Source organism: Malaya genurostris, chromosome 2, assembly GCF_030247185.1.
Source record: "Malaya genurostris strain Urasoe2022 chromosome 2, Malgen_1.1, whole genome shotgun sequence".
Classification (NCBI taxonomy): domain Eukaryota; kingdom Metazoa; phylum Arthropoda; class Insecta; order Diptera; family Culicidae; genus Malaya; species Malaya genurostris.
Window position 1 is genome coordinate 88,775,740 of NC_080571.1, and position 19,377 is coordinate 88,795,116.

The 19,377-nt window shown below is 40.0% G+C and overlaps 1 protein-coding gene across 5 annotated transcripts in view; it reads left to right on the plus strand.

The window, feature by feature from the left end:
- Positions 1 to 19,377, plus strand: part of LOC131432595 (furin-like protease 2) — a 967,327-nt gene that overhangs the window by 450,907 nt on the left and 497,043 nt on the right. For all 5 annotated transcript variants that reach the window (XM_058598954.1, XM_058598958.1, XM_058598955.1 and 2 more), the window contains exon 2: positions 10,106 to 11,347. In XM_058598954.1, the coding sequence (XP_058454937.1) occupies positions 10,730 to 11,347 (618 nt within the window). In that variant the 5' untranslated portion in view covers positions 10,106 to 10,729. The remainder of the gene's footprint in view (positions 1 to 10,105; positions 11,348 to 19,377) is intronic.

Consider the following 19,377-nt stretch of genomic DNA (forward strand, 5'->3'; position numbering starts at 1 on the left):
CGAAAATCGAAGAGAAACATTTTGAATAGAATACCACAGTATTATATAACAATAAGAAAGGCATCACTACACCACTAGGTAGAATAAAACAGGTTTTTCAATCAGATCCGACTTTCGCTTCAGGAGATACAGGGTGATTAGTGTAAAAATTTCACTTAAATTATTCGCGTTTGTCGGGTTCATAGATTTTGAGAGTCGATGACCAAATTAACTTATTTCAGTTTTCGTTCCCGGAAGGTACCCAAAAATTTTATGTGGAACGCATTAATATTTCTCTCAGATGGTTGCAACGATTTCCAAAAATTTCGAATATAATGAAATGGTTATCAACACATTAGGTGAATTTAACTGACTTCGGTTACACCTAATTCCAAATTCTGCTTCTAAAAGTATCGGGAATAGAGATATTAAAAGAAGGCCAAAACGAATTTAATAAACAAAAATTCAAATTAAAATAAATTTATGGTTTCATACAACATTGGTGAATTTGATCCGGTTCCGACCGGGGTTAAGTGTTTTTAAAATTCAAACCGTCCTAGAAAATAGCAAAAACTCTTCAATGTTGGGCTCAAAACTATTTCAATTTATTCGTCATACTAATTAATGGACATACGAACTATTTTTGGTTATGCTGGTCTCTGAATACCGTTTCTGGAAATATCATAAATAATGACAAAAACATTAAAGAGGAACTTACCTCTACAGCTCACGGAATGCTTAATCGATTGTCGCACGTTTTCAGGTTTCATACAATTTCTATCTTCGATTCGTCTAGCAGTTCCAAAATTACATTTCAAATTGAGCTGCCTAATGCAAAACTTGGAAGTTTACACATTTCACACATAGTCTTTTGAAAACTGGTATTTCATAAACGTCATATGGATTTGACAAATATAGCGCCATATGTCTGTCAGTTACACGACTTATTGAATGCAGAGAGTTTAGACACCTTATTTGGTAGATTTCCAATGTATAAAAAATGATAAGAGTCGTTAATAAGACGATGGAATAAATTATTCAGACAATTCAGCAAATGAACTTTCGTTTGGACATGTTCCAAACACGTTTAAAGCTAGCAAAGATTTGAAGCATTTTTCGAACGAAAAATGATTTTTTCTTGCTACTTAGGCTATCCGATTAATCCTATCACTTCCACTCGTTCATCGTAGTTTTTTAAGCCGTATAAACGGTTCAATTAAAAACATAGGAAGAATAGACTGCGTAAATCGTGTTCCCGTTTGAGCAATCTTCAGGTTCTTCAAACGGGAGAGCTCCGTTTCCTATAGCTTCGTTGGGACCGGCATCGTTCCCTGGCTGTGGCAGATTTATTACCTGCTAGTCCCACTCCGTCAGGCGCTTTCTTTTGTCTTGCCCAGTCCTACAAAGTCCACAGCGTACGAGCCGAAATGAAATGCATTCCTCCGTGCACCCTCTCCAGTGCTCCGGGGCTGGTCTGGTCTGGTCTGGTCCAGGACTCGGGTCGTAACTTCAGTAGTCGACCGACTGTACCTGAGTCGATGGTAGTTGTCGATATCCTTCCCTGTTTTCGAACGTATTCTTTGCCCGGCGACAAGTTATGGCACCTCGGAGGGCACTTCCCGGCGAAGCAGTCTTCGGTTTAGTTCCCCGCTAGAGAAGAACAAATTGACTGGAGCTGCCGCTGGGCGAAGAAAAGTTACAAGAAAAGTTTGGTTCTCTTTCGCTCTATGTGTGTGTGTAGATGTTTGTCCGTGAATGTGCTCTTGTAAGAGCTGTTAATCAAAAAGTGAATTATGAACTCCAAACTGACTCACGCACCTTTGCCAGGCTTGTATCAGACCAAAATCTAGTGAATCTGAAAAGAGATAAAAAACGATTTCACGGCGAAGAACAAAACGAAAATGTGGTTTGGTTCAGCATGTTTGCTAACTGTGGATTTAATGAGCACTGAAATTTTTTAAATTAAATGAATATCATTACGAGCTAATTAACTGAAAGTACTGATAAATGAAAGTCACAAATGATTTTGTTTGCGTACTTCAAAGAATTCAAATCAGCGCTATGCAAACAAATTATAAATATTATCATCTGGAATCATTTCATAATTTTCACCGCTACAAAAGGCCATCAGAAATATCTCATTAAAAGCACAAATTAAATAAATCATCAACTGCTTCCCGGCATCGCCCTTGGGAACCTTGAACCCAGCCTTGTACCGAGACTTCCACGTCCGCAGGCGAAAATTTTTAGGCAGTGCAATAGAAGCCCCACCATAAATTATTCCCGTTTTCCTGTGTTCGTGGAACGCCCGGCGAGGTGATGGGTGATGGAGGAGACGCAGAAACACTTTTTACCCTTGCCATATTGATCGAATCCGAAATCGTTCACTGGACTGTGAAATTGAAAAATTGAGCCCAATAAACTCCATCGTTACATTTAATATCGCTCCGAATGGGAAAATAAATCCTCACTCCGGTACCGAAGAATGGCGATTGTCTTTCGTGGAAATCCATGGCCCATATTTTCCCTCCACAATTCCAATAATTACTACAAATAATCCGCCGTTAGCATGGACATCTGTTTGGCCGACCATTTCCCGGATAAGCAATTTGTTGTCACATTGATTGGTGACTAAAAGTTGAAAGAGACCCGGAAGGCCAAATATGTCTGTCTGTGTGTGAGTGCCCGTGTAACCGAGTTGAAAGGGTTTGAAACAATCGAATCGAACATCAATTGTGCCGCAAGTCATGTTTAATTATCAACAAATCAACCACCATCCGACTTGTCAATCTGCCAGTTACAACGACCAGTGCCCTTCTGGCGATGACCTGATTCCTGGCCACGAAAAAAAAAACAAATCAGAACATCTGCTGGGTTCAAATAAAGTGTCGAAAACGCACTTTCAATCTGACCCATCGAATCACGTACCGAATGACGTTGCTTCTACCGATAGATCCTGCGAGATGCTTCAGAAGCAATGAAGCTGCGATGATGTTAGGATACTTTTTGACTGGGAGAGGAAAAAAAAAACAACCCAACTGCTCTTCCGGCAAAGCTACGGGCTGTCACTTGACGATGGCTCGAGAGAGCACGAACGATCGTTGGAAGTGGAGTTTAGAAAACATGCTGATGGACTACCTGATGCCTAATCCCGGGCGTGGCTTGTGCCAGCCAAGGCGGATGTCGCGGGATGGAAATGCTGTCTGGAAAATTTACCTCCGGCTGCTGAAGACCATGAAGTCTTTTTCTTTTTTTTGGTAGATGGTTTTCAAAGTCACGTAGTTAAGATTTTTTGTTTGAAGTTTACTACAGCTATTGTCGTTTTGATGCAATTTAAAGACTGTCCCAGAAACTACGGACGCACTTTGATTTCGCTGTAAATAATTCACAAGTGATAGATATTCAAATTTTATTCGATATACTGATAATATTAGACTACAACAACAGAATATTATTCTCAACATTTTCTACTTAGCCATTGAGGACTAGCTGGTGCACCTTCTTGCGAACGTTCCTCATTAAATTCCGTACAGACTTCTTGACGACAAGTTTTGACACTTTTTCCAATCTTTTTCGAACTGTTGAATGGTTTCGGCTGCCGAGATTGGTCGAAGTTGTGGGAAATTTGGAGGATTCAGGCCTTTGGGGACGAAAGTGATATTTTTGGTAGTATACCATTCTACCGTTGATTTCGAGTAGTGGCAAGAAGCAAGATCTGGCCAGAAGACAACAGGATCCTTGTGGCTTCGAATCATGGGTAGAAGTCGTTTTTGTACACATTCCTTGATGTACATTTCACTGTTTATTGAAGCAGTGGTGATGAAGGGTTTCGAAATCTCACCGCAGCTAAAAATTGCTTGCCAGACCATAGCTTTCTTACCAATTTTTTCGACTTCAATCGATGTCTCGGACTGGTTTAACACTTACCCTTCTCGCACCGTGGTCCCGGCAAGGATTTGTAATCGAGTTCCACGTAGGTTTCGTCGTCCATGATTATGCAGTTCAAATTTCCAGCAAGAATCGTATTGTACGGCTTTCGAACCCTCGGCCTGATCGATGCTTCTTGTTTCGGACTACCTTTTGGTTGTTTCTGCTTCTTATAGGTTCGAAGATTCAAACGTTCTTTACCACGAAGAACATTTGACTTCGAAGTGGCCAATTTTTTGGCCACATCCCGAACTGAAACCTCCTTCTTTTGCTCGAACGGCTTCAGTATACGTTTATCCAACTAAGGGTTAGCAGGATCTTTTTTTCGACCCGTTTTCGGTTTATCCTCCTCACCTGATTGCATTTCGCACGGCTTTTTCACTTACTCCTTCCATTTTTGCTATCTTTATTAGTGACAGTCCGCATTCTGTGCACCATTTGTACACAATTTTCCGACGTTGCTTTGCGACGTTGACAGATTCTGAACCATGGCGAAATGGCAGCGGTTTTTGGTTGCGTCCATACTTTCCTTTCTGGGACAGTCTTTATTAGTTTTTACCTGATTGTTTATTTGAAAAACGAATCTGTGGAATAATTGTCGGATAGAGGGTATCAATTGGCCAATAACAATTGTGTGCTAAAGCTTGTCTCCTTCCTTCATTTTGGCTTGCATTACCCTGCAATCTAGTGGGATAATATTACTTCAAGTAATTCGCTGAGTAGCTTATACAGACACTTTTTGGAAGAGACTCGACAAAATTCAAATTTTGTTCCGCTTAACCTCGGAGCTTTATTGGTACATGACAATGTTTCATCAGAAACAAGTTCTTTTGGCGAAGGCAAACGAACTGTTCAAGAATTTGAATTTAATGCTGTCTAGCTAGCGAGCTTGATATTTTGTTCCGTGTTGAAGTCTGCTCATTCTCTATTAGCAAAAGCGCTTTAAATATCCTGCGTTTGTGTTAATTCAGTTGTGCAGTTATGAAACTGTGTTCCAATTATAGTTCAATTCATCTGTCTATGAACCGGCTCCCGTAAATGAATTTTTTTTATACAACTTTTAAATTTAACCTTAAAAGAAATATACATTTTCAATGTGTTTGATACTCCATGGTAGCAAAAAACATGAATTTTCTGCAATTAGAAATTTTTATGATGCCAAAAGTCCTACAATTCCTTAAAACGTCGGGATTTAGTGTCATCTCCGAAGAATTTTTTTTAATAATATCGACTTTTGAGATTTCCGTAATCAACAATCGTGCCAGGCTAGAATATTGAAAAATATATTTTGGGATGACACTTGATTTTAACTTTTCAGAGAATTTCAAGACATTTTGCAAGGCAAGTACCCGAAAGTCGATTAAGAAAAAAATAAGTTGGGCTATTTGGAACTAAAACTGACTAGAAAGCAGTGTTCATTATGAAGAACTCGTACTTTCTGAATATTTTCCTGGTTACTCCACGAGATATGACTAGCATTTAAAACCCTATTAAGAAAAGAAAATATATCTGTATCTGTATTTGTATCATCAACAAACATTTTAAAAACTTTGATGTTTCTATCGTTTATTGACTAACAGGATCATCCGGAATTTTCTTTTTTTTTTAAAGAGCATTCGGGTTTGCCGAACAGTTTTGCTAAATGTTAGATGTATGTACATCTAATGATTTTAAATTTTATTTTAATTGAAAAACATTTTTAAATTTTGGTCTGACAGCACATAAATTCACAGATGACTTAATTCTACACATGATACAATTCATAACTACTTAACTTGTCAAATGATTTTGCACTCGGCAACCACTGTATGAATTTAAATGTATCAATTATTCACCAAGCAGATATGAGCTTCTGAGGTTCAGTCGCTAAAATCGTCTGCTTTGTGATCCAATGTTTCTCGGTTCAAGTCGCGCGGTTGCTATCGAACTTTTGTATTTTATGTCATTCGATTTCAAAGCATGTAATTTTAAAATCACGCACTATTTTTTATTTTCTTGAATATGATTTTGTGGGAAATATGTGCATCTTAGAAGATTTTAAGGGCTGAGGCCAGTAGTTCGCGTATAAGCTTGAATCGACCACGTGTCTCGCTCTGCTTGTTATATTTTTCTCCATGCTCTAAAAATGACGCTCGATGGGATGGGTGGCGAGAAAAGTTTCTATATTTTCGGTTATAAGTTTGCATAAAAAGTGTCTACATCCAATAAAGCTACTGCTTGTTTGACAGCCTTGATTTCATTTCTCTCTCATGTTTCGTTACGTTACCATGAAACAGGAGCAGAAAAAATAGCGCGTGCATAGAAATCGACTTACCTTCACTAAAATAACATTCACTATCTTTTATCGAGACAACATCTTTGTTTTTATGCACTACTTGCATCTAAATTAAATTAACTAGACAATGTCAGGATAGGTTTTTGATTCATACTTTTAAAGGCGAGATATTCAATGAGCAAGTTGCCGTTTTCAGCTATGCAATTCTTCCTTCAGAAAAAAGACTTTCCGACCGCTAAATTCAATGACTCATTCTGAAATTTTCACAGAATTATCTAAACTAATTTTCTAAAATATTGTCAGTTGGGTTTTTTGATATTCGTCACCGTTTCTGAGAAAATCAGATTTGAAGCGTGAAAATAGCCCTTTAAAACGCCCTAAAACACACTGGCCTCATACCTTAATTGGATTTATGGTTTTCTTCACAACCAGAGCATGAAAATTCATTTGAGGATTTATCTGTGTAGGCTCGCAGTGCCATCATGTCGTTTATAATTGTCCCGTCGAACTTTCATTTTTTTTTCAAGGAAAAAACTAGTACGAAATGCTTTGAAATTGCAGGCATAGATTGTTATTATTTTCCAGAGTCCATTTAATGAATTTTGGAAGAATTTCGTTTTGTGGCTCTAAAATTCTATTTGTATATCGTACAGATTTTTAGATGGAATCAGTTTTGTGCTTCTTAATGATTCTTTTTCAACTTTAGATATAACAAAAAATTATAAAAACAGTCTTGTGCGTTAAACGATGAATGAAAGGAATATTGTTAAAAAATACTCAACAGAGACCATTTAGGCATATTCTAAAAACCGATAAATTTTATCTCGCAAACCGGGAAATTGAAATCGGCAATCCACTTGCCACCCAGCATTTTGTAGTTGCAAATGAGTTTGCTTCAATTTTTTAGGAAGATCAAAACAGGTTTCTTAAGACAATAGTTTCAACGATGGATTGTGATAGATAAGGGGTGCCGCCAAATTTGAAAATTTTCGATCTCGAAAAATCACCCCATGAGGGAGTAGTACATGAAATTCCCGAAATCGTTTTTTTTTATGTCAAGAGTTTATGTTAAATGAAACGTCAAGATTATGTGTAATCTCGAAGGGATTTTTTTAAATTTCGACTATGGGACTGAAAAATTTGGAGATTTCCGAGATCGATTTTTGTTGTTGTTGTCGAATGCTTTAGAATTGCATGAAATTTGCTTTTTCCACTGTGAATTAAAAATTTTGCCTTTCCACCCTTCAAAGAAATGTTTCATTGAAGAATCCCTTAGTAATATTAATGAAAACATAGGTTATATAAAAACCTGTTTTAATTCATCTCATATCTCACATATTTTCATATGCATGTGTGGTATTCTTCAAAATAATTTTCTTTGATTTTTTAAAAACAGAAAGGTTTATCAATAAACTATATAATATACTTCCGAAACCGGAATCTGGGATAACCGGTATAATCGAAGTTGGTTCAAGAAAAGTGACTGGGATCCATTTTTGAGTCTATGGCTACAATCTTCGGTTATTCATCAAAACCCCAAAAACAAGGAAGGCCAAATTAATGCTTGGCCGTCTACTGACAATGACTACCGATTGGAATAGTTTTGCGGTAAGTTTAGAAATTATTTTTCTTTTATTTCCGGTGCTTCCGGAATCAGAAAACGAGAACCGGCATAGCCGGAATCGAGCTATTTGGTTGTCTATTGTCAATGACTACAGATTGGAATAGTTTCGAGACAAGTAAAGAATTTTTTTACGTGTTTTGTTTCGCCGCTTCAAGTAACAGTATCTAATTTTTAGCACACTTTACCATATAATTTCGGAACCGGAAGCCGGATCCAGATAAAATTTGGCAGTTTTGTGTGGGACTATAATACCTTTCATTTGAATCTAAGTTTGTTAATTGGTCACGCCATCTCTAAGAAAAGTGAGGAAATAATTTGAAATAAGAATTTTTGCACTAATCATCCTGTAACTCCGGAACCGGAAGTCGGATCAAAATAAAATTCAGCAACTTTGTATAAGACCATTGTACCTTTCTTTTGAATCCAAGTTTGTGAGAATCGGTTCAGCCATTTTTGAGAAAAGTATTTGCACTTATTTTCATTATTTTTGCACATATTACCCTGTAGTTCCGAAACCGGAGATCGGATTCAAATAAAATTCAGGAACTTTGTGTGGGGTTACATTTATCTCCGAAAAAAGTGAGTGCAAGAAAATGTTACATACATACACACATACACACATACAGACATTTTGCGTACTCGACGAACTGCGTCGAATATATGACACTCGCCCCTCCGGGTCTTGGTTCAAAAGTCGGTTTTCACAGTGATTGCATAACTTTTCTATATGAGAAAGGCAAAAAGGCATTATAACACCACTAAGTGGATAAAAACAGGTTTTATTGAAAATTATGCTTGGCAGTTTAGATCAATTTTAAAAAAGAATGTTTTTTTATGACAATGTCTGAATATCCAGAAAGTTATATTGAATCTGAGAGGCACCCTCTCTGCCAATTCCAAATAAGTTTTGGTGCAAAATTGGTCGATATTGTGTCCAATGAACATTAATGTAATGTTAGATAAATAAATAAATAAATATGTACAAACTCCCCATGCGGTACCAAAACTATTAAATAACTATGTTCTAATATTAAGTGCGGCATAGGTGGAAGCGAATTTATCCCGCGATTAGAGCAATGCGAAACATCAAATAGGTATACAAACCTAAACTAGTAGTGTTTCAATTGAACTCTCTATTTGGAAGGGCTTCTCAAGAAAGAGTTTCGGCGCTATGTTTGCATATTGTTAACTTGTGGACAAGGATGGCTTTTATCGTATCAAAGAACGTTCACTGGAAACTCTTCACACGATTGAATCAGTGCCAACAAAGAGAAACGGAAATCATCGCAACAACAAAAACCCGGCATGGCTCATTTAACATAGAACCGACACCAGTGCGAGAGCGAATTTCTCTCGATGCAATTTCTGAGAATCAAAGGTTAGCACGCTGCTGTGGGGATCCTCTCTGAAGCAACAAACGGTCGCTTATTCTCGTTTCGCGATCCGATTCTATACCGGCAGTTGATAATTGCGATAGAATCATTTTACTATTGCCGCTTATTCTAACTATGTGCATATAACCTTTGTATAAGTTGTGTCTATGAAAATGTCTGTGACTGCTCCACACAAGGGTTTTGAAATATTGCAACCTAGTATGAGAATCATCAAGTTGAATCATCGATTCGATTTTCTGCGATAATTGTCAACTTGCGATTCTCTCTTGGGAAATTCCACACAGCAACGATCATTATCAGACTGTAATTTTTTTAAGGGCGTGAAATACTCAGAGTATGAAGTGGAGCGAAGAAATGTAGCAAAATTCTCTCACGGTTCATGCATTGAGAGACTCGATTCTTGAAGCATCTTCTACCGGATTGAAAATGTTGTATACAATATAGATAGCAATATAGCAGCTTCTGTCAAATTTTCGGCAATCACCAACACTGCTTGTGGACACACGTAAAATAATCGGCAATAGTTCTCCAGTCCAATAAGTACTTTTTACAGAAGAAACTACACAAAAAAACCATGCGTCTGCTTTGTAATGAATCTAGTTGTGAACGCATGGTACATTCATACGTCAACAAACAAACGAGCAAATATGGTTCACAAAAAAAATCCTGCTTCAAAGTTCAAACAAAACCTATCGGAACTCCGTAATTGCCAAAACTACAGCTCTTTCCAGCAAACTACTTGTAATTTGGTGTTGCTCCTATATCATCCTGTCACCTCAATCACCGCAAAGTACCCATGGAAAATGTTTGCAATTTTGTAAACGACCAACCGAATCACGCCAGCAAACCAGCAGTAACTAATCACATTTTCTTTTAACCTTTGCCCTTTTTCTGTTCCTTTTCCAGGAGGCCTCCGAACGTCTTGTGATCGCGAATCGTAAGCGGCTATCACGCAACTGGTAGAACCGGCACCCACCGTCAGCTCAAGTTTATATACAAACACCCACTCACACACACACATTCACTCAGTTACCGGAAGTGTTTTGCGTGCGCGGAATTCGTAATCAGCAACAGCAAACGAGAAACGTGAGGTCCGGAGCCGAGGCCTACTCTGGTGAATGGTCGATTGTAACAGCCCACAGGCAACAGCAAATAGCAAAACAGCCCGGGCATCGCGATGCTGCTCTGGTGAATTCGGGTTGTTCGAAAATACAAGCAATTAATTTATCACGATTCGCTAGTGGGGCCCAAAATTGATTCTGGCAGTAATTCTCGGGCACCGAAGGACTCGACAAATAAATTAAAGTGTGGTTTTAGTTTCCGCGCGGGATCGTATTGTGTTTCAGGGGGGAAGGGAATTGTTGGTTTCCCGCCGGGGGGAAATAAGTGCGCTGCCGGTGTGATTAAATACAGTCGAAGTTTATGAGCGCGATAGCGGGCACCGGAAAAGGTTACTCACCGTTGTCGTCGGCAGCTTCAGCAACATTTGAACGACCGCCGTGGGCAGCAACAGTAAAGTGACCAGCTAATATGGTCGCTAGTGATTCCGCTTCCGAGCAGCAGCCAGCGGAAGTTCAGCGACAAAAGCTACGGTGTCGAAATCAGTGCTACCTTCGATTTCCCGACCCGGTCCGGGCCCGGGACTACCTTCCCGAATCTCGAAATTTCGGAACCTCAAGCCATCAGCGCAGAAACCGTGCTGCGAAATGCCAGCGACGGTACGGCCGTAGCACATCCGGGATGAGAGCGGTGCGACGGCTTCTGGTGCCGCTGCTGCTCTGTGCAATCCTAACTCCGGCTGTTCCTAGCTACGGCGCACTCGTCGAGCCCGAAAGCCAAAACGGAACCACCGCCCCATCGCTCGCGTTGATATCATTAGCAAATTTAATTTCGACCAATGATGTTGATTACGTTAATGCAAATAATGACGATAATGTACCCAATAATTATAATGTTAGCGCCAACGCCATAATTAATAGTGCAAGTAGTACAAGCCAGGACCGAGCAGAACGGCGACGCTCCAACGGCGGTGGCGGTCGTAATCAGCGGGTTCCGATCTACCTGAACGAGTTCGCCGTCTACATCCCCGGCGGGTCGGGCATCGCTGATATCATCGCCGATAAATATGGCTTCACCAATTTCGGACAGGTAAGATATTAATTTCATGCGATTCGAATTTATTATTTGTCCGCATCGGAGGCGGCCATGGGTCGCCTAGCCAGGGCCGGAGCTCGATGGCGATGGGGTGGTAATAAATGAACATATTGATTAAGCGAAAAATATGATCGATTTGCCGGCATCGGCATCGGTTGTCGTTCTAGTTTATTGGTTTTCATAGCAAATAATGATTCAGTTGAACAAATTAACTGTCATTCGATCAATCAGAGTGTTTGTAAACAACGTACCGCCATTGTTCGTGTGATCGACGCACTAGCACTTTTTATTGATTTATAGTGGTTTTTATTCGTTTCTATTTCCTGCGTTACTCGTAGTCTCGATAAGAATTGGACAGTTTTTTGTGTCGTGGTGAAGTGAAGATAATTTGTGGTGTTTTTCGGTCAGTTTCGTTGCCGCTCTTTTGCTATCGTATCGCGAAGTGACGCCTATCGAAGATATCGTTTTATCAAGATACTCAGTTTCACGCTCTCTCTTACCCGACCGAAGCGCCATCTGAATTTCACTGTTGGCATCCTGAGATTTGTTCACTATGGCTAATGCTTGTGATCGTTGTGCCAAAACTGTAAAATCGGAGGAAGATTTTGTTGAGTGTTCAGGTTTTTGCCATCATTTGGTACATATGAAATGCGCAAAACTCAACAAGCCGTTTCTGAAAGTTTTGGACGAAAATCCCAACCTGTTTTGGATATGCGATGAGTGTTGTAAACTGATCAAACTTGCTCGTTTCCGCGACTCGGTTTCTTCGTTTGGAAGCGCATTTGCATCTATCGCAGAGAGAACAGAATCGATTTTTGCTGAGCTGAAGGCCGAAATTAAAAAGAATAGCCAGCAAATATCTCGTCTCTCGCGCAAAGTGCCTGTTTCGTCGCCGCTGCCGCCGAAGCCCGACGGATTTGGTCCCAATGCGAAGCGTCGTCGGGAAGATAGTTCTGAGCCAAGTAAAACCTTGGAAGGTTGCCGGAAACCATCGGATAACTGTAATATCGCCACAGTTCCAACGCCCTGCTCCCTCGTATGGATTTACTTGTCACGTTTTCACCCCAGCGTTAGTAAGGAGATGGTTTCGCAGCTAACAAAAGATGGTTTAGAGTGCAGCGAAGATGTCACGGTCATCCCGCTGGTGAAAAGAGATGTCGACGTAAATACTCTGAACTTTGTCTCCTTCAAAGTTGGGATACTGCCCAAATTTCGGGAAGCGGCTCTTAATCCCGACACCTGGCCACAAGGTGTTTTGTTTCGCGAGTTCGAAGACAACAAAAAGCAAAACATCTGGTATCCTCCAATCGATATTTCTCCACCGATTCCCGACGAAAATGGATGCAGCACCGTTATGAATGTAGACGAAGTAACACCCAGCCCGCTCCGTTTGATGAGAACACCGCCCCGGCAAACGTTATGAGAGTACAATGGAACCACACCGGGACGCACTGAAGTTGATATTTTGGAAGCTCTCGAACCCCCCGCCACAGTCGTGCCACAGCAGCCAGCGTTCTCCAGTCGTCCTGGTCCTGTGCGTGGGTGTGGTGAAAGAGTCTTCCAAATGTCTCATCTCGGCAAGTATTTGCATATTCCGTCCTTTCCAAGTGCTGATCTCTCTCGCACTTATAGATGTCCTCCTCTCGCTTTGAATCGGATACCGGGATGCACAGATGTTCGCACCATGGAAGCCCCTGATACGTTCCCCACAGTCGAGCTATTGCAGCCAGCGGTCATCAGTCGTCCCGGCCCTGTGAGTGGGAACGCGGAAGGGGTCTTCCAAACCATCTCAGACGGCAAGTACAATTCAGTCTCAAACGATTCAGGCGTTGATTCACTTCCCGTCGTTTGCAGTTATCCATCGCACGATCAATCTAGTCAACCGCTGCACTTGTACTACCAGAACGTTGGAGGCATGAACATGCACATCACCGACTATTTGCTGGCTTGTTCGGATGATTGCTTCGACATCATCGCTCTTTCGGAGACCTGGCTCAGTGATTGTACGCTCTCCGTTCAAGGTTTTGGATCCAACTACGAAGTCTTCCGTACCGATCGCAGCCCCTTAAATAACTCAAAAACTATTGGAGGCGGGGTGCTTATCGCAGTGCATCGTCGTTTGAAGGCGCAACTGATCGAAACCGCATCTGGTAAATGCGTGGAGCAGGTTTGGGTGCGTTTGAAACTGGTCAATTTTTCCCTCTACCTTTGTGTGATATATCTTCCTCCGGACCGATGCCGCGATCTACCGCTAATCGATGCACACATACAGTCGTTGCAAGAAATTACTTCCACTCATGTACTACCCGTAGATGAAATCTTGATTGTGGGAGACTTCAACTTTTCCAGCATAAAATGGCAAACAAGTTCCGGTGGTTTCTTCTTTCCTGATCCGGCGCTCTCCACTTTCCACATTGGCATTACAACCATGCTCGACGGCTACAACCTCAACCTTCTTCGACAGTCGAATCCTGTCGTTAATGAAAATAACCGGATGTTGGATCTTTGCTTTTCAAGTAGAGAAGATGTTGCACCAAAGATTAGTGCTTCACCGTTCCCTCTGGTCAATTCCGTTCGTCATCATCCTCCACTACATATTGTGCTCGATTCAAATCGCTTACAGAACGCCTGCATTCCAACGGACATCATCTGCTATAATTTTAGTAGAACCGACTACACCAATATGACCGACTTCTTGACGCAAATCGACTGGGATGAAGTTCTCGACAACGATGATGTCAATGCTGCTGTGCAGACGTTTTCTAATGTTATGAGCTACGCAATCGACTACTATGTACCGAAACGATCTAGACGGCAGACCCGGCATCCACCATGGCTGACTGCGGAAGCGAGACATCTGAAAACGACCAAAAGAGCCGCTCTAAAGAGGTATTCTAAACATGGAGGATTTTCCCTGCGTAATCACTACGTGCAGATAAATCAGTTGTACAAGAAAACCGTTAAGCGCTGCCATGCCAACTACTTGAACAACGTACAACGAAAACTGAAATCAAATCCAAGGTATTTCTGGAAACATGTGAATGAGTAAAGGAAAGAATTTGGGTTGCCCTCGTCAATGAGCTTTGGAGATCGTACTGGTTCGTGCACACAGGAAATCTGCCAGATGTTTGCGGAAAAGTTTTCTAGGGTTTTTTCAAATGAAATCCTGACTCAGCAGCAAATTGCTGCCGCAGCACTTAACGTTCCCCTGTCTAATAACTCATTGAACTGCATCAATATTGACGAAGACTCAATACGGACGGCAATTGTAGGAATGAAAGCCTCAAATTCTCCAGGCCCCGATGGAATACCGGCAGTTATTCTTAAAAAGTGCTCGCGTGGAGTAATCGCTCCCCTCTGCAAACTGTTTCGAATGTCTCTCGCTACAGAAGTTTTCCCCAATTTATGGAAAGCTTCCTTTATGTTCCCAGTCCACAAGAAAGGCGATAAAAAGGATATAAACAACTACCGCGGTATCACTTCCCTTAGCGCTATACCAAAGCTGTTCGAAAAGGTTATACTGACACCAATTTTCAATCACTGCAAGCAATATATCGTCGATACTCAACACGGTTTCATGCCTAACCGCTCAACAACCACAAACTTACTATCGTTTTTGTCTTATGTGTTTGATGCAATGTCTAACGGTTTACAAACGGACGTTATCTACACAGATCTTTCCTCCGCTTTCGATATAATCAACCACGACATCACGGTTGCTAAGTTGGACAGACTTGGATTCAGTTCGAACATTCTTCGTTGGTTGCAGTCGTATCTTAGGAATCGTCGTTTAGCAGTTAAAATTGACGATCATACTTCCGGAGAGTTCCTCGCATCATCCGGAATACCACAGGGTAGTCATCTAGGACCGTTAATATTTTTACTGTACTTCAATGATGTCAATTTTGCCTTGGAAGGTCCTCGCTTATCGTTTGCTGATGATGTCAAGATCTATCACATCATCCGCAACTTAGAAGACGTAGCCTTTCTCCAGCGGCAATTGTTAATCTTCGCAGATTGGTGTAAAGTTAACCGTATGATTGTAAATCCAGACAAATGCTCGGCCATTACGTTCACGAGGAGAAAAATGCCATTGCATGTCGAATACTTTCTGGATGGATCCTCGATTGGAAGATCTACTAGCGTTAAGGATCTTGGCGTCCATCTCGATGAGCAACTTACATTCAAGCATCACATCAGTTACATTGTAGCTAAAGCTTCCCGTAGCTTAGGATTCTTAATGAGAATAACTAAGCACTTCACAGACATACACTGTCTAAAATCGCTTTACTGCTCGCTTGTTCGTTCAACTCTCGAATATTGCTCGGCAGTTTGGAACCCATGCTACCTGAACGGTGCTCATAGAATTGAGGGAATACAGCGTAGATTCGTTCGCTTCGCTCTTCGTCGATTGCCGTGGACCGATCCTCATCAACTACCTAGTTATGAAAGTCGCGGGTTATTAATGGGTCTCGACACATTACAAGTGCGACGAGAATTATCACGCGCTTTGATAATAGCAGATATATTCAACGGTAGGATCGACTGTCCCGTTTTGCTCAACGAAATTAATATTAATGTGCGACCCAGAGCTCTCCGCAACAGTGCTTTTCTTCGACTTCCTATACGACGTACCAACTATGGCGCAAACGGTTCTATTATTGGTTTACAGAGATCGTTCAACCGCGTTTCATCTGGGTATGATTTTAATGTGTCACGAAGCAGAATACGTACAAATTTTCTGAATATTATTAGGAATTATCATTAGGACCAAATTGTGTCTGTTGATTGTAAATAAATAAATAAAAGATGGGAAATTAAATTACCATTCACTGATTCTTTGGAATATCATTAATATGAAGTACCGGAAGCGGGTGTTTTTTTTCTTTTATTCATCATAACTAACAAAAACATTTAATTATTTTTTTCCCCATTCAAGCAATAATGTTAAAATACAATGTAACTAATTACTCGCTTTGAATCATTTGGATGTGATTTCGATAAAAAACAAAACAATTCAGGAATCTAACTTTCCGAAAAGAGGTAGATCGAAATAAGTGGATAAATTCTACTGGAATCCCTTTAAAATCAACAAATATTTCGCAGACCTTGTGGAACCTCCCATCAGTATCCAAAGTGCCCGTACATCGTGCCGCCACTGTTCACATTTATTATGACTCTATATTACGGTAATCCTCAGTCTAATACGTGGCTATGAGTATGACTGCGGCTAATTGTTGCCTGTACAATATATAATCTGGAATTAAGCTGCCTTCCCACCCGGGTACGAGTTATTGTATCGATTGATGTGAAATTCTGATTTCAAAAGCGTCATTTGATAAGCGTTGGAATTAGATGGATTATGTTGCATTTAGTGACGGTGGCCGATATTATTATTTAATGCCTACACTTTCAAAAGCAATCTAAAACAAATCACAGAAATGTGTATGGTGAGGTAAAGCAAATCCAACATAGTAAATGATTGCTTCGATTTCTTAGCGTTGGTCAGGTCGAAGCGAGACCACTCAGTGCTTCCTTTTGTTTTGTCGCCGAAATTTCACCCTAAATTTCAAATTTCTCCAAAACTAACCCAATTCACGAAAAATCAAAAACATACGATAAGTGATTTTACTATGCATTTGGCGAAAAATATCAGTTAGAAAGCTTTTCTTTCGCGTGATTTCGAGCGAGGTTTGTTAAACATTTTGTTATTTTTTTGGGGTGACATTTTGTGTGTGCGAAAAAAATAAGGAAAAACTCATTTATTTTTACAACCCGCACGAAATCTTTCGATAAAAACGTTTATCAGGCACAATTTATATACGAATCGATAGAAAAATTAATTATCTAGAATCGTATGTTCTAGGAATTTCCGTTTTCTTCCTCGTTATCTCACAAATTTGGGTAAAGTGCTTGAAACCCCGGGGTGGGCAGCGAACTTCAGCTGACCAAGGCGAAGCGCTACCTTAAAGCAGTTCAAATTAAACCGGCATCTCCGCCTAACAGTTCAATTTGAACCGCTCAGCAGACACAAAGCTCACCAGATTTATATGACTGTTTAAGGATATTGTACACTAGGTTTCATATACTATCTGTCGTCTCGGACGAAAACGAGTAAAGACCGATTACTGGTCGCCACATAATTTGAACATTTAGGGGATTTTTGGTTTGTACTAAAAGTAGGGGAAAGTATTGTAAAACGTCTCTGCTGGCCCAAACGCTTCCTTTCCTTTTTCAAGCATTCAAGACTTTTCTAAACACAAGTTTTATCACTAACACTATCTTTTCGTAGAACTTTTCTGCTATGCAAGTATGGGGCAGTTGTCGTTTAATGGAATATATGAAAATAAAAACTGAAAATATCATTATGCTTCGATTCGCAAGCTTTTCGATGTAAGGTTTTGCTTCGACCTAAATAAACATTTTATCCGTATTTAGTAACAAACTTTTAGCAGTGCTAATAAATCTATTTACGGTAAAACATGCAGACAAACCAAATCATTTCCTTGATATACGAATGTTCTGAAAACAGTTACTATACAGACATTATACTTCAGCAGTATGCTTCGATTTAAAATATTGTTTTATAGTTTTATAACGATTATAAAAATAAAATGTAGCGTTGGGACAATCGAAAATGTTGTTTCCAGATTGCTGTTAGTTGGTTACGCAAATAATTTCTGATGCAAATAATTCTTTTTCTGCTTTTCTTCTATATCCTTATCTGCTTATCTTCTATATCGACATTTCAACAGGGGCATATTGCATCATTGTTGTGGGGCATAATGTCTCTTGTTTTTTTTTCATAAATACGTTTATTTCATAGGCAATACACATAAGTTTTTCTTCGCCGTGGCATCCACAATACATAGTACTTTAAACCTAATACATTTCGAATATCATATTAGTATGTTGGTATTCATTGGTTAATCTAAGCACTGTTTTCATCAAGCGATTTGCTTTTATAAATTGCACTAAATATAATACATTTATTTTCAACATGATCTTATAACTAATTCTGGTGTGTTTGTATCAGTTCATCATTTTTATCCAATATAAGATAGCTGGCTATTGGCTGAACTTATGGAAGAGAAAACAGTCTAACATAAAAATTAAATTGGAACTCCGATGGACTTAATGAAATGATAAAGAAGTTTCATGTAAAGAAGGTCACGACGAGCAAGAATGTCGCAAACTGGGATATTGGATAGTCTGCCTTGGGTACGCAAGGAATTTATTAGTTGAGATCTGACATCTCGATACTCCACGCATGTCCAAACGACAAGATAAATATCCCGATAACCTTCTCCACAAACACAATAATTAGTCTCGGAGAGCCCAATTCGAAGGAGATGTGCATCTAACGTGTATCATGATTGGACATGAGTCTGGACATCACACGAATGAAGTCCCTACTCACATCCAGTCCCCTGAACCATGCCTTAGTCGCTATTTTAGGAATAATTGAGTGCGTCCACCGACCCAGATCATCTTTATCCCAAGAAGCTTGCCAGCTGTTGCAAGTGTTCTTTGGCGAGACGAGCTATAGAATTCGTTGAGGGCAATCGGTCTCTCATATATTTCACCCTCAATAGTATCATGTTTGGCTTAAATATCGGCTCTTTCATTGCCTAGAATGGAGCAATGAGCCGGGACCCAAACTATTGTGATTTGATCATTTTTGTTCAATATGTCGTTCAGGCACTGTTTTATTTTGCCCAAGAAAAACGGTTCATTTTTGCCAGCAGCGTTTGACCGAATGGCTTCAATTGCACTCAGACTATCTGTGAAGAGAAAATAATGGTTTGGAGCTAATGTGACGATTATACTCAAACTATAACTGCTAACTCTGCTATATAAACAGATGCAAGTTCTTGAAGCCTAAATGAAGCCGAAACATTATTGTTGAATATACCAAACCCAGTAGCCTTTTCAATTCGTGATCCGTCCGTGTAAAATATTTTCTCAGAGTCAATATGTCTGAACTTACTTGTAAATATTTTCGGAATTTCCATCGAACGTTG